Source organism: Argiope bruennichi, chromosome X1 (genome assembly GCF_947563725.1).
Source record: "Argiope bruennichi chromosome X1, qqArgBrue1.1, whole genome shotgun sequence".
Taxonomy (NCBI): domain Eukaryota; kingdom Metazoa; phylum Arthropoda; class Arachnida; order Araneae; family Araneidae; genus Argiope; species Argiope bruennichi.
The window spans coordinates 125,846,507-125,871,767 of NC_079162.1; the positions used below are offsets into that span (position 1 = coordinate 125,846,507).

At 28.2% G+C, this 25,261-nt stretch overlaps 1 protein-coding gene across 6 annotated transcripts in view; it reads left to right on the top strand.

Annotated features, from left to right (window-relative positions):
• The first annotated feature begins 89 nt into the window (after nucleotides 1-89).
• The window catches only part of LOC129958661 (histone lysine acetyltransferase CREBBP-like), a 141,667-nt gene continuing 116,495 nt past the window's right edge, over nucleotides 90-25,261 (top strand). For 5 of the 6 annotated variants that reach the window (XM_056071280.1, XM_056071282.1, XM_056071285.1 and 2 more), the window contains exon 1: nucleotides 90-683. In XM_056071280.1, coding sequence (XP_055927255.1) covers nucleotides 608-683 — 76 coding nt within the window. In that variant the 5' untranslated portion in view covers nucleotides 90-607. Of the gene's footprint in view, nucleotides 684-23,130; nucleotides 23,256-25,261 lie in introns of those variants that run through there. The other variant, XM_056071286.1, reaches the window with a different exon arrangement.

Here is a 25,261-nt window from a genome sequence, read left to right on the forward strand (position 1 = left end):
TGAGCCAACCACAGATAAAATACAAAGTCATGTGATGGTATATGACCAATAGAATGCTAGGGATAGGTGTGCAGAGTATGTTCGGAACTAATCGTTCTGTTCTGTCAGCGCAGAAAAGTTTTCTACGAACGCCGCCATTTTGTTGAAGACGAAGGGTATCGGAGAATTCTGTTGTCATAATTATGAGTAAGATTTTGGCCTAGTCGCGTATTGATGACCGCTTTGGGAGATAGTGTAGTAAAACGTGATAGTGGATATTTTGTGTTCGTGAGTTATTTTTGTGAAGGATGGTAGACCCGTAGTTGAATCGGACATGCTATGCACAGACATACGTGATGGAGATCGGAGGGAATCTTATTCGGATTAGTATTTACACAACCTGAGTAGTGCCGCGGTATGTAACTTGGAGGAGCCATCGCAATGATTATTAGCCTTGTGTGCCTTTACTATGGAATTGAACATCGAAGACCACTGGCACTCATTGTGGCCGCTAGTGTGGTTAAGATTTAACTGCACATTAACTTCCGTTTTCTTAGTATCCTGACAATCTTCGCCATTTGTGAATTTCACTGGAGTTAGTACGTTTGAAGTTAGGCTTAGAGTCAACATGGCTGACCACTTGGTTGATGGACCGCCGAATAAGCGAACTAAACTAAGTGAGAATGCTATAACCGATAATTCAGGTAAAGTATGATGAGCGTAAAAATGCGCTGTATTATTTTCTGGTTAAATCTCATCCATCGCATTATTAAAATAATGTCCTGATCATGTTTCTGAAGATTTTTATTTGTTTGTTTACATCTCTCTTCCTACTTTTTTTGCATGATGCGTTCATACTAATACAGCTTTTTTAATGTGGAAATATAATGCATTTGGCCTGAGAAATTCATAGATGATTTAATTTACAGAGAAACATGAGTTTTGCCTATCAGTTTAGTATTTTCATTATTTTTACTAAGGTTTGCGCTTTCGTTTCATTAACAGCGAAAGCGCAATTCTTAGAAATAAATGTATAGCGACGTGAATTATGTTAAGAAAATCGGCAATCAGATAAAGTTAGTTTCCAAACCAGATTTGAAATATAACATACTGAAGTTAAGGTCATAGAATTAATGATATTCTCTTTGATATTTATTTTTCTGTTAGCAAAGTAATCAAGAATAGTACCATCCAATTTTGTATTAATCCATAGTAATACTAAACAGATTCATATTCTCTATGTATATGTTTGTGTAATGCATTAAAACGTGCAGAATTTTCCGAATGAATATCGTGTAGAACTTCATGTAATATTTATTAAGATTGTAGATCTATGTAATGTAAGTTTTTAGCTTTTTATTCAATGTTATCTTTTTAGCTGTTAGCTTTTTATTCAATGTTTTGTTCTCTGTTATCAACGGATTTGTGTAAATATCTTCAAAAATTGTAAAAATTTTTGCACTGTCATGCTGTTATTTGACAGTTATCATTGATATTGTTATAGAATTAAACAAGTGTAAGTATGGCTATTCTATGACATAAAAAATTATTTGTAAGAAGTGAAATTATGAATGGACATCTCTGCTCATTTTATAAGGTATCAATATGTTTGAAGTTAGAAAGATGCTGCAAATGATGAAATTTTATGAATAGGACTTGATGTTACATTTAACATGAAATCTAATAATTATATTGCATAGTATGCTGAGCTTAGTTTTTGGCTGCAATTATTAAGAAGCTTGTCTCTTGCTAAAAGCAAAAAATTGCAATGTGTTTATAGGGTCATGCTTTTTTTTTATTATAAAATTAAAGTGTCTATATTAAAATGTCACAAAACCTTTAATATATCAAATATCTTCATCAGATATTTTCTTCAAATTGTAATTTTGGATAATCGTTCATTTATATTTACATAATAAAGCAGCCTGCAGACCATAACTATGATATTCCTTAGTTTTTTTGTTTTTTTTTTCGTATTGTGTAGTTGAATTTAAATTTTAGTAACATAAACTGTAAGGAATCATTAACTATTTAAAATCATTATTCTTCCATTAAAATTTTTGACAGTTGTATTAAAAAAGATTTAGATTCTTCATTTAAATTCCGAGAAGAAGAATTATCAAAGATTTGTAATACTTTTTGAGTTAGTGTGAGTTATAATTTATTGAATACCACTGACCGACTTAATGATGCATTGCGCATTAGTAATTTTTAAGTTTCTTAGTTTTCATTTGTATTAGTAACTGGCATTAATAATTAGAAACATTTTACTCTATATATTTTATTCTGTGTACATTCAAAACTGTTATTAAGTGCTAAATGAAAGTAATAATGTGGGTTCTTTCTTCTTGAAAAGATAAATATAACATTCATTTTAAAAAAAAATATCATGCAAATGTTTTAAAATTTTATTGGGATTTTATTTTTTTCTTTTATATAGGTAATAAAATTTTCCATATTTTGCAATTTTTTTTCTAAGAACATATTTTTTAATAATTTTCAAGTTACGAAACAAGTTATATGTTTACATATGTCTTTTAAATATATGAATATGAATGAGATTATACCTATAATCATTCCATGGTATAGGCACTAGAACATTTAAGTATTTTAAAAGAAGCTGCGACCTTTTTGTTTAGTGTCAACATTTAAAATATTAAATAATGATACCTAGTTTTATAAATTTAAACAGCCTAATTCTGTCACACATTAATTTTTTAACTACTTTTATCAGAAATGTTTAATTCTGTTGTATATTTTTATCATAAAATTTCTTCCAGAAAATTTAAAAATAATTTTTGACATTGTTATAGAATATGTAAAAACTGCTTTAATGTTCAAAATTTTAATAGGTTAGTGCTTTTTATCCTTTCATTGAATTAAAAAAAAAATGAGTTCAAGGTGAGGTACCTTGCATGTTGGGAAAAAACATAGAAGATATGAATTTGATTTTATATTTTTAAATGGATAAGTGTTTTAAGTTTAAATTTAACTTAAAAATATTTATTTTCTAAATATTTCTTGTAATTTGAAAACAAGTACAGTGGGATGTTAAATTTGCTTATTTCTTAAGAATTATTTTTAAATGGTGATTTCTGAAATTGATGCTTTGTACTTCCCTTCCTTATACAGCATCAAGAAGCAATGAATTATCATAAAAGTGGAGTGCTGCAAATTGTAATGCAAATACCTGAAGTAATGAAAATTGTATTATTTGAGAAACTGTTTAGGATAATGAAATAAAGGGCTGATTGCAGTTTAATTATAATCATAGTTGACAGTGATTGGAAAAACTGAATTGGACTAAACATTTTGACAATACAGTATTTTGTAATGACTTCAAAAATTTGAATTTTATGGGAATGGAGGTTTTTATAATTATTAGAATTTCATGCAAATATGAAATAAATCACAAATGCTAATATCATAAAACTGGCATAGTAAATAAAATACATATAATGGTAGACATAATAAATAAAATATATATAATGTTGGACGTAATAAATAATATCTATATAATGATGGACATAATAAATATATATATATAATTATTAGAATTTCATGCAAATAGGAATTAAACCACAAATACTAATATCATAAAACTGGCATAGTAAATAAAAAACACATAATAGTAGACATAATAAATAAAAAATATATATAATGGTGGACATAATAAATAAAATACACATAATTAATTTACAGACATAAGTAACATTTCAGCTATAAATATCAGATACATTGTATTATTTGGTATGTAAATTATGTAAAAATGTTCTTTAGAAACATTTAATGGCATACTTCATATAAATTAAACAATATCTGTTCATTATCTGAATATTTTCATTACTTAAAAAAACAAAGATATTACACCAGAAAAACTGTAAATAACAGGTATAGGAAAAATTATATAAATTGTAACTTACCTATTTCTATTTGACGTACCGTCATCTTTCCAAAGAAATATTAGTTGGAAATATGCTGAAAATAAATTTCAAGGAAGTTGTTAAGAATAACTTTCAAAAAGTAATTCTCATTTAAAAAATAACATTACACTTTGAAATTGAATTACTCATATTGAAAATATAGTATTTTAAATATAAGTGTGCGGAAGGTTGTGCTTGTAGTAACAATTATGTGTAGCTGTTAATACATTGCCACACTTAACCCTTTGAAGTGCACAAACATAAATTTTCTGAATTTTTAAAAATTATGTAATTAATTTAGATACTTAGGGTCTGGGGAAAAGAGAAAGTACCTTTAAAAAATTTATATTGGATTGTACCACGAGGGTGGTGGTGGTTTCACTGGAGTACCACTGCGCACTTACGACATATTCTTATGAATAAATACTTTTCAATTCATTTTGTAACATAATTATTCATTATTTTTAGATAGAAATACTAAAACATACAATATTATCAATGGAAACTATGTATACAATCTTAAATATGAAAAAAAAAAATTATAAAAGAAAAATAAACAATTTTAATAACAAATAATTCTTAAATAAAGCTAACAATGGCAAGTTCTTTACGTGGCATTTAGACTTTAAATACAATCAACATTATATTCAAGTTATGAAGAAACATAATATTCAAATTAACCAGTTAAAAATTAAGAAATTTATATTATATTAGAAAATATATTTAACATCCCCATAATATGATTGCTTGCTAATACAAGAAGAATGCAAATGAAAAGTGAAATTTCAACCATCCTATTCCTATAAAACGTACTCAAACGTAAATAAATTCTTCACCCACAAAACACATGGCAAAACCCTCATAAATTATCAGCCACTTGACTAAGGGAGTCAGAAGAAGGAAAACAGATTTGTTTCCCTAAAGTGTTTCGAGTGGTAGAGAATCTCATGGTGAAGGTGGTATGTCTCTAAAACCACCTAAAAAAATGTCAAGTATGAAGAATTTTTCTTTTGTGATTTGATTTGAAAAAATTGTATGTTGTAGACAGCTTTCATACAACAAATTTATGAATGCATTTTGAGTTTATTTTTGCTTCCTGGGAAAAAAAAAAAAAAAAATGAAAGTATTGAGAAAAAGCAGTAAAAAAATAACATGGTTTGTTTTTGCCCAAGAGGGATATTAACTAGTGTGCTGACATCTACAGGCATTTATTAAAGTTAGAATATTATTTTAGAGCCTTTGGTTTCAATTAGAAATCGCTGCGTTTTTAGAAAGTGGTAGTTTCACTGTGGTACCACTGCGTGTCAAAGGGACATGCTTTTCTTGGACATGCTTTTTGATGGAAATTTGCACTGTTACCAAACCCATGTCTGATTACATGTTCAAGAATTGCTCTTGTAAATTATGGGAACTTTGCTGCTATTACTGATATGTTATCATTTTGGTTAAAAACGTTGAATAATTATTTGTACATTTTAGGATTCTATTTCGATTAAAATGTCTAGATATAAAATATCTATTTCATACTAGTATATAAAATGTTCAGTGCTTACAATGTCAGCGTCTTTAGTAAAAATGGACAAAGTAATTTTGCAAAGTTTTGTAATTTGATTTGTTAAAAAATGATCTGCTTTTGTTACACATGATTGTAAAGCAATGAAATAAATTTCAATAAACATATTCAAATTTAAAATATCTTGCAGCTATTCAGAAATTTGTGACAGTTTATTGTATCTTATTAGAAACTCGTTACATTTTTTAAAAAACAATTCAAAATGGTTACTTAAATATAATTTTACATTTATGGAAGAGGTGGAACTTTTTTTTCTGTTCAAATTTTCATCTTTATATAATTATTTGTAGGGTCTTCCCTTCCTCCCTTTACTGTAAAATTTTACGTTATTTATGAAAAACTAATAGAGGATAAAAAAATTTTCTCGTGAAAAGTTTCTATATCTACTGAATTTTAAAAGTAATCGAAGAAATATTTTTTAATGCTATTACTCATATTTTGATAGATCGCATTTATAAATTTAAAAAAAATCAAATGATCTGTAAAATATTAAAAAAAAGTTAAAGTATAAACAGTTGAAGTGCTATTCTACTGTTGGGGTGCAACTAGAATTTTTTCAGATCAAAATAATATAAATGGCTTAAAGATTCACTTGATTATTATTTACTGGATTGGTTGATTTAAAAATATTTATGAAACTAAATTTTATGGCAAAATAGTTTTTAGATTATATGAATACTATTTTTTATAATGAACTGGCTTGTTCAAATCTGGTTTTTTGAAGCATAAAGTAAAATGTAAGGCAAAAATAAAGCCTAATTTAGTGAAAATTAAATTAAAAATATCTATAGCTAGAAAAAATTCCTATAATTGGTAATTAATTTTCTGGAAGCCAAATTAAAAGTATTTAAATAAAAAAAAAACCTTAATAAAATCATTTAAATAAAAAAGTATGTAAATTTAAGTAATAATTTAAATAAAAATGTATGAAATAAAAAAACTATCTTATTGGTATTCTTTACTCCTTTATTAAGGAAAGTCCATGATTATCATATTCAGTATGCTAATTTCAGCCTTCTATATTTTGGCATGCATTACACTGCTTTAGTTTTGATTGCATATTTGTAAGCATTTATATTAGTAAAAAAATATATATGTTATAGAACTATATCATTACATTGATAGTGTTCTAACTATAAATAATGAATCAAAACTTGAATATTGATTAGAATTTTTTTTTCATTGTTACAAATAGCCATTCTAACTTATTTACAAAGATTGAGGGGGGGGGAGGTTAATTAAAATAATTCTTTGAATATTGAAAGAGACTCTAGAAATTATTTAAAAAAATGATTAGGAAATAAGCAAAATAAACTAACAAAATTAGTTCTAATGAATAATGATACTTATTTTCTAAATTGAGTTATGCATTCTAGGTTTCATCTGCTAGAAAATTCTGATTAATTTATTTTACTGTTCTTGGTAAAATTCGCTTTTATTAGTATTTATATTGCTTTTATTTTAATTTTCCACAATTGTTTTTTTTTTATTCCTTTAATAAAGAATTGCATTATGGACATAAATCTTTTTCAGATTTTATTAGTTTGGAAATTAAACAAAGCTTCCAAGTATAAAATCTTTTCAATAAATGACAGAGGAACATAATTATAAACTTTTATTTAAATAAGACATACTAATATCTTTTTTAATTCAAGGGATGCATCTAGTTTTGGATATTAAATAAAATAAAATTAACTTGCGTAAGTAAGTAACTTAAAAAATACTTAAATAATTAGTTTGACTTAATATTTGCATTGTTCATATGCTCGATGCTTCAAAACCTTTTTTTGTCCTAAGGTAACTTTTAAAAGTTTTATTGTATTCTTCTATTAAAGAATCGTCAATCTGCTTGCCAATTATTGGTATAAATGGATAAAAAATGACTAACAAATTGTAGAAAGCATTTTACAGCAAGAAATATAAAATATTCTTTGAATGGCAGAAAGTTAAGCACAGACTTTGGGTAAGTTAAACTTATTGTCATAGTTTATTTTTATCAGCTTTGCCTATTAAATGGGATGTATGTCTTATTATCTTTTTGAGTGGAAGTACTTGAAGGACATACTTTATAACTGATGTACACTAATGACAGTTATAACACTTCAGATGTGATCGAAAAGTTGAAAAATCCCAAATTTGTTTTTGCTTATAGAAAATTGAAATTATCTTATCTCTTCCCTAATTAGAATTTTAATTTTTAGAAAACACAATCCTGAAGGTTATAAATATTTTTTTTTCATAGGCTTTAAAAGAAATTGCATGATACAAACTTAAAGTTGACTTTAAAAATTCCATTTTTTTTTTTTTTTGATAATTAAAGAACAAAAGTGAATAAATATAAAGATTTTGGTCTTGACTAGTACTTTAACTTGAAATTTTTATTTCCTGTGTAAAATTATAAGAGAATCTAAATTAAAACTTAGAATACTTAAGCACATGCTTAATATTAAGTTTTTGTTTATATTAAAGCAAATAAACTTTACAATATGCATATTGAATTACTTAATATTCTCCTTTGTATTGATTGAATACAAGAATCGACTTAAATTTTATGTATAAAAGATTAAAACAGATTTTATTTAAAAGAAAGCTGTAACAATTTCTAAATATATTAGATGCAAAAAATTTGCATGAATTTTTTTAAAAAAATGTTTTAGTCTATTTATAAAAATACTGAGACATGGAGATTCTGCTGGAATTGAGTAATACATTTAAACTTGAACCCTAAAAAACTCAATTTCAGGAAAACTTGTTTGCCAGTCACAACTTAAATTTGAAAACCTTTTAAAGCAATGCTAAACTTCTTTATGTAATTACAAAAAAAATAAGTTACTCAACTAAAAAAATCAACCTATTTGGCAGTGGTTTGAATCTGAATAAACAACCCATTTTAATTCATAATAAATACCAGCGGAAAGAAGATACAAAACTGTCATGATTAGTAAAATAAAGATTTAAAAATGTCTCAACTTTGTGTGAATACTTAGGAATGAAAGTTTTTGTTGAACGTATTTAGTTTTTTTCCCACTACTTTTTTTTTTTCGTGTGTGTGTTAATTTTAATTTTATAAACTCAGATTGGCAGTTCATAAAAGCTGCATTTTGAAATAATTTAAAATTTGAGAAAATTTCAGCAGCCATATAATACATATTGGCAGCTTTTATTTTGAAAATTGTATTCATAAAATTTAAGTAACAATTTTATGGCAGCAATTAATTGACATATGCATAACAAAATTTTATGACAGCTAAATAATACAAGAAATTACAGATTGAGTATACTTTTTTTAGTTGGTTGTGTTAAATCAATATTTTAATTCAAGGGTTAAAAATTGATCAAAGTAAGATGCGAAGCATTCAAAAAATTGGAACAAGTATTTAAAACTAAAACCGATTATTATTAAGTATACTGTAGTAAAACACTTGTTAATCTTTATCTAATTTATCTTCATGAAGTCTAAAAGAGGTGGCACTAAAGACTGCTTCCTTAATCACTAATTATCCTGTTTTTCTTTTAAAATATAACAAGAAATTTTTGCTCTGATTATGGTGCATATTTTTACTAGTCTTTCTCTGACCACAGTATGATATTCCAAACTTTCGTATTTTCAGTCTGTTGATTAAAAAAAGTGGGAAGGGGGGGGGATCACCACTATCGCCGCATTAACAAATTCTAAATTACTCTCTTCTCCAAACATATAAAACAGTTCTAATCAATATTCTGGAATTTGCTTGAGTGTAATTAATTTGTTTCATTACATATAAGTTTTATTTCCTAACCTAAAGGATGAAATGATATTTTGATGCCTGTAATATTTTGGTATAAACTGATTAAAAATAAGGTGTAACTAATGTTGTTCCACACTTTTTGCCCAAAATTTTAAACCTATTAGTTATGAAAATATCTTTAAAATTTCACACGCGTTAAATCTAAATATAGGCTGTAAAGTACGAAAATGAATTTAATCTGAAACATTTTATCACTGAATTAAAATATCATAGCATATTAAGTGTTAATTTATGAACAATTCTTTTAAAAACTTTTGAAACACATATTAGGTTTGTGCCTGTAAATATACATTTATTATGTTGCATTTTCAATTTAAACAGTGGTTAGGAGTTAATATTCATAATTATTAAACGCATAATTATATAACGCATCTATTTAAGACATTCTTGACTAAATATCACTGCATGTCTGTTAATTTTTGGCATCTTATTTCACCTCAAATAATTCATAAACGTAATTAAACTGATAAAATAACATACAAAAAAAAAACCGCCATTTGGAAATTTTTTACTTTAAGCAAAAGTTAAATAAAAAAATAAAATCGAAATTTGAATTATGTTTTAGAAAAATTGAATATTAATTCGTTCATATTTCTATATGGCAAAAAATAACGAGAATTTGTTGTAAGGTTATTGATTGAAAATTTTGTTGAAGCACTTTGATCTCTCCTAAATGGTGATTTTTAATTGCTCATTTTGTAGGTATCGGCAATAACAATGTTCAATTCGCGCGTTCTGACAAAGCAATTCGCCGTCAAAAGGTTAAATTTTGCTGAAAAATTAAGCTTAAGATAAACATGTTTCTTTTGGAAGTTCATAGGTTAATGTCTTTAAATTTTTAGATCCAGTTTCCCGCGATATTTTTTTAATGCGCCATTATATTTTTAACCGAAATTATTAGCATAAATCAGTAATCGTTAATTTGCCATCTGTTATTTGGTGGTGCCAACGATGTGCTTCGTGCACGGTGTTGGGGTGGAATGCCGTACCAAATGTTATTTGGTGGTGGTGGATAATATCACAATTGAAAATTTTGAAACATTTTTAAAACTGATTGGAAAAAATTGATTAAATATTTTTGGCAGTTCGATTTTACTACGAAGTGACGTCATTACAATAGCAAAATCTCCGTTTGTTTGGTTGTGGATTCACTTATCTTTTCTCAAATAATCTTGGTGGAAACGCGTTTCCACATTCATATGCGATACGCTGTTTGTATGAATTTCGTATCGTTTCGGAAGATACTCCGATAAGTAGGATATATTCTACTTACTGTAAGAATACGCAAGACACTTGTTGTGGACCAAAAATTGATTATATTGTTCAGGAATTTATTCTTACTGGTAATAGTTTTTTCAGTGTTAACCCTGTTTAAAATGTCTAAACTCGCCAATATATTATCCGATCAGTTATAGAAAACAGTGAAGCGACAAAAATTTTTCGTCTTTAATAGGGGCAATGTCTTATAAACTGCAGTAACCCATCTTTTACACTTCAAATTAAAAGAAGTTTTTTTTTTTTTCAGATAAAAATTATATTTGATTTAAAATAGAGCACATCAAGAAAAGTGATATTCATTATTCAACAGCTTAAAGTATTTGTTTTTTATAACACAGGGAAAGTATGCGGCGATAGGATAATGGCTACAAAACGGTATATTCAGAAAAAATAATTCTCTAATAAAATCACTCTAAAATAATGAGAGTAAAAACTTCGTTTTAATATATTTAATACGATTTAATATATAATATTTTAGAGATATGTGGTATTTCATATATCTTGAAAATACTTTTCATTTAAATTTAACTTCTGAAAATATATTACCCCCTCCCTCCCATAAATAAAATTTAAAATTTGCGTAATATTTATAAATAATTACAGTATAAAATATCATGTCTAAGCAGTGACATGAGTTTTATTTATGCACACCTAATGTGAAAGAATATGTCTTAAGAAATATACGTAAAACTTTTTATAACCCATTAAACTTTATAACGGTATCTCGTTTACATTTTTTAAGGTTAATTTATGAGGTTTCGACTTGATAAACCTATACACATTACGTATTTTTGGAATCGGTGAAATGTCCCCTATTTTTAAGGGGCTTTCAGATCCATAATAAATATTTATACAGAATGAAAAAGGCAGTTGTCGTTTCCTACGTGTATAAGTAATCCAACGTTGATTTGCGTGCATCACTTATTCATCAAATCATTCAAATTTTTCGAAATTATCCATGTCCTACCTTCTTCTACGGATAAAATATTTGCGTAAAATTTTCACTTCTGCATATATTCAGCAGTGGTTGGCATCAGGTTTGGTTCTGCCAAGCGGACATCCACGAAGGAGACGGAATATACTGGGGGGGGGGGCGGCCTCAACAAAACGCTGGATTACTTGTATAATCCTTTTCTATCGCATATTGGTAACTTGCCTTTAAGAAAAATGGAGAAGCCGTAGCACGTGAATTGTGGCAGCTGAAATACACCACACTTAGTTTATGTAGAATGATATATTCAGTGTTTGTTTTTGCGATGTAAAACCGTGAAAATGAAATGTATCTGAAACATATTTTTTGCCGTGAATTTTACTGATGAATTAATTAAAAGTGCGCCTATTCGTTAAATTATCTTTGATTTACGATTCTTTTTGTGCGAAAATTTCTGGTATGAAACAGCTAGTTTAGAAAATGAGTAAAATTAATAATACAGCTGGGTTTCTCAAACTATAGTTTCATGACCCACTTGTAATACATTATAGTATTTCTGGTCATATAATTTTTACACAAAAATGTAAATGAATATAAAATGATGCTTCTTTTAACACCTTGATTAATTTTTATTATTCAGGTGTATACTTCGTATCTTCGGTCGGGGTGATGCTGCGTTGTGGTTATTCAGGTTATGCCCGTTATGGTTTTGGGGTAAATACCTTTCTGAAAACTTAAATAACGGAATCTGCTTTCTATTTTGGACGCTGTGCTAAATAATATTTCAATTCACGAAAAAAAGATAATCTTTTAGACATTTCATGTGACAGAAATCTCATGAATCAGTTCAAGAAAGATAACTCAGAAGAAAAGAATGTATGTATATTTCCAAGAAAATCTAATTTTTAGTGTATGTGAGCATGTTATATTTTTACGAGTTGGACTTTCAACCAAGCTATTATTTAAAAAAAATTATACATGACATGATTACAACTTGCTGACTTACGCTTGAAATTAATGAAAACAAAACCCGACATATCTAAATTGGTTACCAAAAATCAGGCTTATTCGTTGAAGCAAAGCCTAATCAATAATAAATAATAATATTTGCTGTTATGCATTATTATTAACCGCTAATTACTACAATATATATTTTAATTCAATGTAAAAATTTCATTTTCGGATAGAACAGATTAATATAAGTTTTAAATGTTTTATTCTTTGATTATAAACACCTCATTGAGAATGTATTGATTTTTGATTCTTATTTATGTGGTGAAAAATTAAAAGTTTGAGAAACTTTGTATTATAGGATAAGTGTGCGTCTTGAATTAAATGGCCCGATAGCAGTTTCGCCTCTAGAACCGAATCTGTTGGGCATCATTTCATAATATTCACTTTCTTGGTTGAAACGCCATTTATTTCAATTTTTTTTTCCCTCTCTCGAATTGCCTGGCGTGGTTTAAAAAGCAGGAACCACAAAATTTCATCAGCTTGCACTTTAATATTTTAATAAATTGCAAATATTATGGATTTTGAGTTCAACTAAAATTGTTCAAACGGAGATAAAACGTTAAAGATTGAAATGTAAATGCTGGATTGCAGAGGATAATTCAAGACCTGATGCATTTATATATGCACCTTTATGATATATCACCTGATTCAAAGAAAATTCGCGTAGTAATCATTTTCTATCTCAAATGAGCTGCAAAGAGGCACTGTTATTTTTCTCGAACAAATTGCTGGTAATGATTACCAAAGTACTTTCTACCTTTATTATTTGTCAAGAATAATTGCAATATCGGTTGTATGTTCATTGCTAATATATCTTGAAGTTAGGACTCAAGTATATAATACGGTTATAACGATTTAATGCGAAAACACTAAAACTTTCAAAGATTAAAGACAAAACTGATGTGAACAGTATACGAACGGCCACAATGTTAGCATAACTTGACTTTTCAATTTCAGTTCAATCTTGAGGATCTGAATGAAATGTATTCTAAAGGAGTCTTCATAGCTGTCATGAATTGTTTTGTTACTATTTTAGCACTCTAAAATATGTTTAATCATTCTGTGTCTGAAAGATATTTCTTCCTCAGTAATAGTTTAACTTTTCGTTTAACAAGAAACGCCACCTATCTCAGTTTCCGGAATTTTACAAGAGGAAGAATAAGCTGCATTTTTCAAATTTGATATAAACTATCGGCCTCAAGTTTATATCAGATGTGCGTGTATGGAAGGTATTTTCAGAAATATTCATTATTAAATACAGAGAAAAAAAACTTTTTTTTTTGTAGTGAAATTTGAAAAATTGAAATAGGTGATGGTGTTTATTAAGCGATAATCTGCTGAACGTGAGTAATATCTTAAAGGTTTTCAAGTGAATGAAGTTTCCCTGATTAACGGTTAGATTAATATTTAAACACCGAGAAATTCAGAATATTTCCGTTTCTAATTTGGAAGAATACAAGTTTTGTTGGAGTGATTTCTTTATTTCTGTTCTACTAGTAAGGAATATGTACAGCTCAATTTGGGACATAAAACTAAGTTCCACCAAACTAAGTTCCGTTACTTTAAATCATATCTCAATAATGAATTTCATTAAGTTGAAATATTTTTTTCCGGAGAATTTCTAGTAGAAATTGAACAGGCCAGAAATAAAATAAATATGCAGAAATTCGTCAGTTCTACCTCCATTCTGTTTTATTTTATTGCAGTTGTTGCATAAAAGAACAAAGATTTACGTAGTCAAAAGTAATTTGCACATTAAAAAAAAAACATTTCGTTTTAAGATATAGGAAAATTCCCGTTAAACCTTCATCCTTGAAAATGGATATAGTCATTTCGAGAGGGTTGAAATGACTTGTTTCAGAATGAATTTTTTTATAGACAGTTTAACTAGTAAAAATTTAATTCTTTAGCTTAAAGAAAATCAAATTCCCTATTTTCTCGTATTAATGCAATATAGTACATTTTTACAGTATACCTTATTAAAAAAATTGCTAAGGAGAAAGCTATAACCATTCCAGTTTCGTACTTAAAAACAAATAACGCGCGTGATCATATAATATATTAGAAAGAAAGAATTCGCAAATACGTTTTAAGTCTCCCCCCCCCCAGTTTTTTTTTTTTTTTTTGCAAGTACTTGAAATAAATAATTATATTCAGGACTAATTTTACGGAACATAGTAAAATCGTCTTTCATCTTCAAATTTAACATAAACATCGTTTTTAAAGGGCGTTTTTTCGGATATACCTGATGGCTTGGATAAGATTCGGATATTAAGAACCGTTCTGGTTCCTCTAATTAAACATTCTGAGTCCCGCTTGCCCAGATTTACAATATTTATCTAACTATATTTATGAAACAGAGCACTAATTAAGCATTTAAAAATAATCTGAAAAAATTTAGTACTTACCAAGAAAAAAATCCCACCAGATGGTTGTTTGAAGGAAGGATGTCAACAGACTACTGATTCCTCAATAATCAGGGTGGAAGTCGAAGCGAACTTTATCAAGTGATGTAGATCTCAGTTCTGGAAGAAAGAATATTTAGTTTTAGAATCGTTTATAATTTATTAATGATCGGTCTCTATCGTCCACTTCTTCAAATTTTCGGTAGGTGCGGCTATTGTATGCTTCGCATTAGGTGCAGAGTTTTTTTTTTTTTAATCCAATGTGTTTTAATATTTATAATTAAATGCCTAATATACATTATGTTTTAGCGTATTTTACTTCTGCAGTGTCGTAAAAGCATTCTGGAAATTTGCTAATCGTTCTCATCGCTGGAACTTCGTAGAAACCATCGTTAATCTACTGAAATTCGACTTCACATTGGAACGCTCCCCTTTCAGTGCTGTTGAAATCAAATGGACGGGAGATCCCGACAACGCCATCATTTGTTTTGTGCACTTCCATTTTATAGTTTAGTGAAATTGCACGATATTGTTTCTTACTTTAGCGAAAGCATTGTGCTTATTCAAAGATATATATAAATGAGACAAAAAAATAATTTTATTGAAATGAAGTTAAAATAAAAAGGCAATAAGTAAAAATATGTATTCTTTCGATATATACCCACATGCTTCATTTGGATGTATGTGCAAAAATCATGTATGCATCCAGAATCTTGTATGTTGCATCGATTAACGATATTTCGGATAATTTTTTATTGCTTACTATATATTCATTCATATGGTATATTCATTACTTAAATATTCATTTCAAACTGCTTTCTAACTAAATACAACAATTAAGGATTATAAATATATTAGTAGATATATAATATAGACACCTAAATAAAATATAAAATGACTCGTGAATGGCAGCAAAATGACTCGTTCCTTGTACCCATGCGCGAACAAAAACGAATGCCTTGCTTCGAGTGTTCGAGATTGATTCTGGTGAAAAACACTTGCAATTGCTGGAAGATCCAATTCGAATGTTCGACGCTTGTTATAGAAGTTCATGGGTCAAATTCCCGACACGTTACAAACTGTCATGTACCCAAAGATGGAAGAGTTTGATGCATCGTGTAGCGTCACCATTACACTATGCTGTGGCTTCACACAACTTTTCTTGCAAAATTATGTACGCTGTTCAATAAAGAATAATCATTAATTAATAAAAATAAATGCCAGTATTTATTTTCCAAATTTTGATGGTTCTCTGAATACTCAACATTACATTCGATGGGCTTATCCCTCCCCCTCTAGTTTTCAAACACTTGCTGGGAGCTATCTTTTAACAGGTCCTTCCAAATAACATCTGAAGTTTTTATCATTCTCTCTGATGATGAAAAAAAAAATTTTTTTTTCTTTTTTCTTCCGAAAGAGTTTCTTCATATCCAAGAAAAGAAGGGGAGAGAGGAAATTGAATGGTGCTAAATCAGTGCTAAAGATGATGGGAGTTATTCCTGACGTTTTTGAGGGATACTCAACAACATCATCAATATAGGGCCTAACGTTATGGTGTAACATTCATCATGTTTTTAAATGCGGTTTTTCACAATGTATTCTCACTATATATAGAGCTAAGTTTATGAATAGACTTGAAGGGAAAATTTTGATATCTTCATTTCATAAGGAATGTGGGGGGGGCGACTTTATATTCGAAACAAACGTGTCGGAAAATTTAATTGAAAATTGACATAAATTATGTTTTTGATTGAAAAAGAAAATATATAGAAAAAAGTAACTCTGTTAAATCATCAACATTTCCAACTTCATTAATCTAATTTACAATTTTTTTAAACAATTGAAGGAATAAAAAGTAGATATTACCTAAAGTTGACGCATGATTTCTTAATTTTATCACTTTCTAATTCGTCAAAGTGCGTGTTATCCATTTACCATTTTATTGTAATTGTTCAATAAACTACCTTACTTACACTTACAGAGAATATCCATTCTCCAATAGCTAATTTCTTATTAAAAATAAACATGCAACTCCAAATGGATAAAAAATGCATTAAATCCTATAAATTTTATTTTATCTTGCTTCAGTGTTAACCGTTAAAACTATTACGAAATTAAACTTTTATACATTCCCTGACTAAATTGTAAGTTTACTAACATTAAAAAAAAATTCTTTTACTATCAAAATTGATCAAGTTATATAGCCTTGAATATTCATTTAAACCAATTAACGATCGCCTCGAGTTAAGGGGGGGGGGGGTCCGTTGATTGGATTATTTTTCTTACTGCAGCCGTAGATATGGTCTCAAATATTGATATTCAAAGCTTCATGCCTTTGTCAGAGTTAGCTGCAAAGCAGTGGATATTGATTTTGTTTAATATAGCGAGAACGTTTAATTAAATTTTGCTAAAAAGATCGCTAGTCTATAAAAATTCAGATTTAATAATTTTTGGAGCAGTGCATTTAATAACTGAAACAACATAAAATATATTTTATGTCATTTAAAGCTTTTTATGCATTGAAATTATATGAAGAGTGTCCCAAAAAAGTGTATTTATTCCTTAATATTCCTTAAATATTGCGTCTATGCATATTCTTCCAATTAGAGTTTCATTAAATATGATGGGCAGTTACATCGATACACTTTAGCCTTCGCGGAAGTTAGTGATAAAAATTAAAAAAAAATACGTATTCATAATATAAAAATGGCAATTAGTAAAATTTTCTTTCCCTCATCTACACATACTCAAAGTTTCCCGCTTCTGTCAACAAAATTTGCTGAGATATTAAAAGGCAAGTTAGACAACTCATTCCTACCTTAGATGGATGTTTGAACACGATTCCTTGTTATCATTTTCAGCGTTAATAGATGTATTAAAAGGTTCCTACTAAGGTAGGTACAAAAGGTTATTAAAAGGGCGGAATTATAATGCATTTATTAATTTGCATTAAATTTTGAATAATGGTCAAATATATTTATTGAAGTGTTTTAAAAAACATCCAAAATGAACATCTTCGACATCTATTGGAAGTTATATTCATTTAATATTTGCTTGGCGTGAGAATTACAGTCCGCATTTCTAAACTTTTCTCGTTACTGAAATGCATCATTTCATAGAAAGTCGCACATAAGCAAAGAATTTTTCTTTTTTGTGTAGAATTGCACTACTTCTCTGCGATACTTTAAATCTTACATTTGTCTTTCTTTTAAAGTGAACTTGCAATGGTCTACCAAAGTGCACTATTATAATTTTTTTTTCAAATCATGATGATTGAATAAAATGCTAGTAGATAAATATTAGCATATAACAGGCTTTCTGTATTGATAAAATGTGCATTTCTAAAATAAACGTTTCCGTCTTAACTTGTGATAAATTTAGAAGTATGTATAATGTGTAAATTTTGTTGATGGATGCATGAAATTTTGCAAGCGCATAGATGAATGCAAAACAAACATTTTACTAATTGATCATTTTACATTAGGAAAGCCATATAGAAATGACTTTTAACTTTTTATTATCAACTCCACAGATGCCAATCTTTTTTCACACCATTGTCTTCTTAATGAAACTTAATATAATTAAACTCAAACTATAATTACTAAGTCCCGTTTGAAAGCAACACTTAATTAATCTCGATTAATTAATAGTGTTTAATAGGGATTAATCTCGTAATTTTGAACCCCGGTCATAAGACGAGGACGACACCTGATTGACACTCCAGACTTCCACACCACACCAACGGGTGAACCTTTGGCCCATGACGTCAGATTTAATGTGTACTGAGCCTGTATACACGGCGGATCTTAAGAGTGGAATCGGGTTTCGAACCTGGAGCCCTCCGGACCTGAGAACGAGATCTTATCACTAGGACACAGCGGCTTTTAATAAATGGAGCATGTGTCTATGTGTAATATTCAAGAAAATAAGCATTTGTTCCTTTTTTTTTCCTTAATGCATATGCACATCTTCAAAATTTTTGAAATTAGTTATCTGGCTACCATTACAGTGAACACCCTGTTTATTAAAGCGTAAGTTTTTGATTATTTATGAATACTTCCTCATTTATATGCAATTTAATGAATTACAGCCATATATCTTGATCTAAATCGCCACATTTGTTTCAGTTCCTCATATACTATTTTTGTTTCGGGATTAACTCTTCGCTTACTATGAATGTATCTGACGCGCATCGAATTACTGAATTTTTTGTTTTAAATCTACAATTAAGTATTTTAAAAATCACTTAGAAACGTTTCAATATATTATTCAATATTTTATTGTCGGAATTAAAATAAAAATGAATGCTCAAAATAAAATGTCTCATGTAATTAATTTATAGGTCAAGAAGTTAATTGAATTTTCTCGTATTTCTGCAAATAAATAAATAAAATAAAAATGAGTTTATTAATCGAATAAATAAGATAGAATCAAAAGGATTATGTGTGCTTATTTCAATCAGGGTGCGTCGCGTCATTAAAAATTGCTTATTTTTTATGGTCCTTATATAAGGTCCTTAAAAGTTCTTATCTTTCTTTCTGAAGATAAAATAAAATTTTCGGCAAGTTATATTTGTCCTAGTATAGGAATAAATTTTCTTTGTTTTGTCTCAACGTTGAATGAGAAGTACTGACCATAGAAAAAGGATGAGATGCTGGTTGCTGATTCATTTGCATTAATGAGTTCAAAGGTTGAAAAAAAAAGTTCTTCCTTATGATAGTATATATGTATGTATGCATGCATGCATGCATACATAGAGAAAAAATCTCTTTCATTGGCTCAACTCTTTTTTTTTTTTTTTTAAATGATCTTCTTTGCTTGCACTAATAAGGGGAAAAAAGGAGGGGGGGGATAATGTTTTGGCTGGAAATACGTTTTTAAAGTTGGTTTAATTGTGACTTAAGCACATTGTTGCACTTTTGCTCCGTGGTTACTTCTTTGCAGAATTTGTGTTATATTTTGCAAAGAAATAAAAAAATTATTTAAATAATTTATCAGTAAATTATTTAAATATTTTTTTCTGCGTGTAATTTTAATGTAAAAGTTGTATTTTTTTTAAATATGCCGAAAAAATGAGTACTCAATTCACTGTGGACATACAAAAGTGAATACACTGAACGGTTGAAGGTTTCCAAAAATAATTATAAAAAGGAATTTGCATGGTGCTCTAAAGAATTTGACATTTCTAATGTGGGAAAAGCAGCTGTAAAAACACGTATGATAAACACAGATGACTCATCTAAACTAGCTTCAATAAATTTTAATCTTACCCTAAACTTAGCTTATAATTACTATTCCAAATTATGATGTGGAGGTGCTCGTGACCACTTTGTCACACCACGGAACTCCGAAACATCACGATGTTACCGATTTTATTTTAATCATCTATTTTCTGTGCTATAATTCAAATTTGAATACTATTGACCTTTTCTTATGGATTCTGTTCAGAAAATTAAACTCTTTCATAATCTATCGTTTCTATATTTTTGACACTACTTTGCTTTTTAAAAATATTTATAAATACTGAATACAATATTTTTAAATCAATGTTAACCTGGGGAGATGCGCGTTGGGCACCTTAGATCCTAGGGCTTTAAATATAATACAAATCGGGTTACCAGTGGAAAAATTTCATTTTCATAGAAACAGCATCCTAGGCGACTTGGAAGCTGATTACAGATATTTGAGAAATTTCCCTCATTTTCTCATATTAGGAAAAAGATGAAGCGCAATGCATACGTTTGCCTTTCATTACTGGACGGCTTAGGAGGTGGTAAATAAGTTTTATTTCGTATTTCAATTTGAATAAATTTGCATTTCTGAAATAAATGTCACCATCTAAATTTGGAAATCATATTTCTGCGAATTTTGTAGAAGCAGCGGCATGAAACTTAATGCTTACAGGTGCATTTAAGGAAATATTTTACTTATTGGTCTTTTTTCTTTACGAAAATTTAACGTTTCATATTATCAACATCTACAGAAACTGAAGCATTTTTTATATTTTCCTATCTTATTTAAAGAAACTTAGCAACTGAAAGTGTCCCTACTGCAATATTTAAGGAAATAAATGATGAAATAGGATACCCTTTGTGTATATTAAAATATTAGCTAGCAAATTTAATTATCAAAGCATATTTCCCCTATTGTTTGATGCATTACGAATATTATAATATTAAAATGGAATCCAAATAAACATTATTAGATTTAAGCTAATAATTTGAATAAACCCAATCATGTCTTGTCCTTGAAAATCGTTCTATTAATATATATGTATATATATAAAATATAAATTTTATTATAGACACAAAGAATCGAGCTGATTTCTTTTCTGTACACACACACACACACACTGCGTTGCCGAATGGCAGACCCTTTTGAATTTTTAATTTCGATTTATTTCACTACGGGAGGCATTTTATTTGAAAGAAGCAATGACAAAACTGACGTCCGTTTACATCGCGACTCCAGAGCAAGAGAGACCGAGATTTTTCCCCTACGGTGGTTCTACTATGAGATTTTGATAGAGATTTCTTTGATACGTGTAGTCTTAGGAAATGAAAATTTAGGTATCTTTAAAAGAATGTGGTAAGCATTAAGGATTTTTATCCCTTCATTCGGAGCGTGAGAAAATGCTGAAATGAGCAGTTTTGTAGAGCATTTGTGGAATAAAGGAAATAAAAAAAGTAGAAATGGGATCAGAAAATAAGAAACTATTTTAGAATGAAGTTAATATGGGCTAAATTAGGATAACAATGTGAAAATTTAGATTATTCACACACACACACCTGACAGGGATTTTTTTGACATGTGCCGATTTAGAAAAGGGAATCTTAGGTATTTTTGAAACAACTGCGTAGGCGACAAAGTTATTTATTCCTTTGCTTGCGAGGGAAACAAAGAAAAGGCAATTTTTAGAGCGCGTGTTGGCAATAATTAAAAAAAAAAAGTAGGATTTGAATCAGAAAGCAAGAGAAAATTTTAGAATGAAGTAACATGGACTAATTTAGGATAAAAGATAGGAAATTAAAATTAAACTAAGCAATATATGCTAGTCGTTTAACTACTCTTTCCCCAAACAGATTTAAAAATAAATTAAAAATGATTTGAAAAAGAATAAAAGAAAGATTGTTCTGCTAATTGTCTGCTATAAATGTATTTTTGTGAAAGGAATTTTGAGTTAATTTTATTGATAAAGAATCGAGAATATCAGCATCAGCAGCCTATTCAAATTATAACCTATTTTTGGAGCACAAAGGTATAAAGAAATTGCTGCCTAGTGGCATAAAGAAAAGACAGAATCTGATTCGTCATTTTTTTTACGAAAAAATAAATTTCTCTTAAAAAAAAAAGGATATTGCTAAAATTGAATGCAATGCTATTGAACTCAACAAGCTGATTAAACCAGAGGATTTCCACTGCTAAAAAATCTAATGATTTGCGAAAAATTATTAATGAGAAAATTGAACAGATGATAGAGTTAATGAAATTTCTAAAAAGAAACGGAAACTTTTTTTTTTTTAAATTTCAGATTTACTTGTATTTGTAACCTTTTTTTCTGTTAAGTAATTGAAATGTTAAACGAAATATCAATGTAATATTTTTTATTCTTAATATAGACTGTAATGTAAATAAAGCATTTCAGATGTGGATTGAATTCCAATGCTTGAATTACATTTTCATAAGAAACTTGCAGAAAAACATTTTAAATAACTGAGCTTTAATGTCCATGAAAAATATGCGGTAGTTACTGCTGTTATTCTGTTTCTATTTTTTAAAAACTGAATAGTATTTTTGGTTATTTAGTGAATTTCGTCGTAACTTAGTTCCATAATCAAAACTACTATGTTAACGTTGGTCCTTGATTTTTTTTTTCTCAAAATAGCTTATAAACTGCTTATTTTTTTTAAATAAAATGTGACTACTCACCCTGTCTATACTTTGCATTGAAATATAGATTATATTATGAAATTATATATAAAATAATATAATTATACATTAAAAAAATTCCAAGATTTACGAATGCTCTGTTAAGCACATTTATCGAAATTTCAGTATTTATTAGGTTCGAATGATAGCCCTGCGATTTTACGCACGACTTAACGAGGAGAAGAGCGCGCGCATGTCGGAAAAGATTTCTTCCTCCGCGAGCGAATGGAAGCGGGGGCCCTTTGATGGCTGTGATTAAATACGAGACCGGTTAAGACGCGCATGCGTCTTCTTTGAAAGCATAATTTTTGCAGAAGTTGGCGTCTTTTCACGGCTTCCTTAGCTACGTCTGGAAGGCTAGTGAGTCGCGGTGTTTTGAATTCTGACTGAATGGCGATGCTTAAAGAAGGATCGACTGCCGAAGGATTGGGAATGGTGAGTTTGTATATTTAGATGTATGTATACAATCATCTGCGTTACGTTCCTGAATTCTGAATTGAATTTCGAGTATAAAATGTGTGAATTTCGTAATGGAATGTATCAAAACTCCAAACCTAGAATGTTATGTACTCTTACATTAGGGTTAGTTTAAACAGATTTGTTTACCTAAGAATTTCAATCTGTGTGTTCATAATGTATTAAAATGTATAGAGGAAGTAGATTTTATATAGTATCGACTATAAGGTTTTATAAATATTTGCTCTTGCTATTATTTGGTAGTGTGCATTTTATGATAATTCTAGGCATACGTGATTGCATTATATCAAAATAAATGAATGTATTATCTTTTGAGTAAATGAAACAACACATGATCTTTATATCTGCTTTCCGTTTTAAGATATTCTAGAGAATTTGTATTTATCAAAGTACAGATTAATTTTATTAGGTTTTAGCAAACTAAACACACCTATTTTTTATACTAATACTTTAATTAATAATTAGATTTATAGAACCTCACAATATTTTGGAAACATAAAAAGATTGATATATTGTATTTACTGCATCGTGTAAAAACAGTGTGAAAGAACCTTTTGTGATTAATTGATCAGATGCTAAATAAATGCCTTTTATTTCTTTTTTAGAAATATTTTAATCTAGAAGAATTTGTTTTAACTGTAGCTATGTAATCATATGTTTATGATAAAGCTAAAATTTTCTTTACATCTATTAAATTAGTGCAAATTAAGGAAGCATATATAAAGAAATTAAAGAACAAATTTAGGGTTTGCTGAAAAGTTTTTTGAGTGTTTAGTTTACATCTGATCAAATGTTAAAACTTTCTATACTTTTTTGATCAGCATGAAATGGGAAAAGGGGAGAGGACTCAGTTTTTTTTTTTTTTTTTGCATTTTCAATAATGAAAATGTTATCTGATTCTTGTTAAACTATAGCTTCAAGAATAAAATTTATATCCAATTAATACACTATTCTAAGCTCAGTCTTCTTAAAGGCATTATACTCATTTCTTACAAATTAACATAGCCTTGCTGAGGATGAAATATATTGATGCTTTTTATTAATGAAAATTTTTTCTCTCTAAAATCTTTTACTTCAAGGTTCTTTATATAAAAAAAATTAAGTATTTAGATCATTATATTCTAAAAACATTATAAAGATTATAATTATTGCTTAGCAAATCAACTGTTGATGACTATATATGAAAAACATAAAAGTAAAAATATATTTATTAACATTTGATAAAATGCTGACTGGCACATAAATTATAAATATATGAAACACAAAATCTTATCTAATATTAATTAAAATTGAAATATCAGTTTAATAAATTTTTTAAAAAATCTTGTCGCTTCTTAAAAAAATTAGACTTTAGGAAATGATTTTTAGGCTGATTTTTTTTCTTCTTTTGAGTTATTGATACATTAAAAAAATTATTATAGATGTAAAATGAACATTGTCGATGGTAGCTCCGAGGTAAATAATGATTTAAATTATATGCTAATATTTTCAGTCAATAGAAATGGCAATGCTAATGATAAAATTTTTTCTATATATTAAACATTATTTATAATAAAAAAATGAACTATTTTTCATTATGTATTCTCTAAAACTATCTTTGTTTTTCATAGTGAGTAAAATTTTGAAAATCTGTTCAGTAGTTGAAATTCTGTAACATATACATGATGGTCTTCACTTTTATTTATATAGATTTCATTTATCTTTCTCAATAAAATTATAATGTTATAGATAAAAGTCAGAAAAACACAGTATGCCTGTAATTTAATCTTGAAATGGTGTTTAAATTTTGGCGGTAATTTCTAGTAAAATGTTTTATACATAATGAAGGGAAGTTGATGCCTAGTACAGTTTTCAATCAAATATTAATACTTTAGCAGTTTATACTGGATATTTAGACTGTTTTTATTGGTACTTTTTTTTTCTTGATTTTCTCTATCTCCCTGATTGTAATTAGTATTTAAATT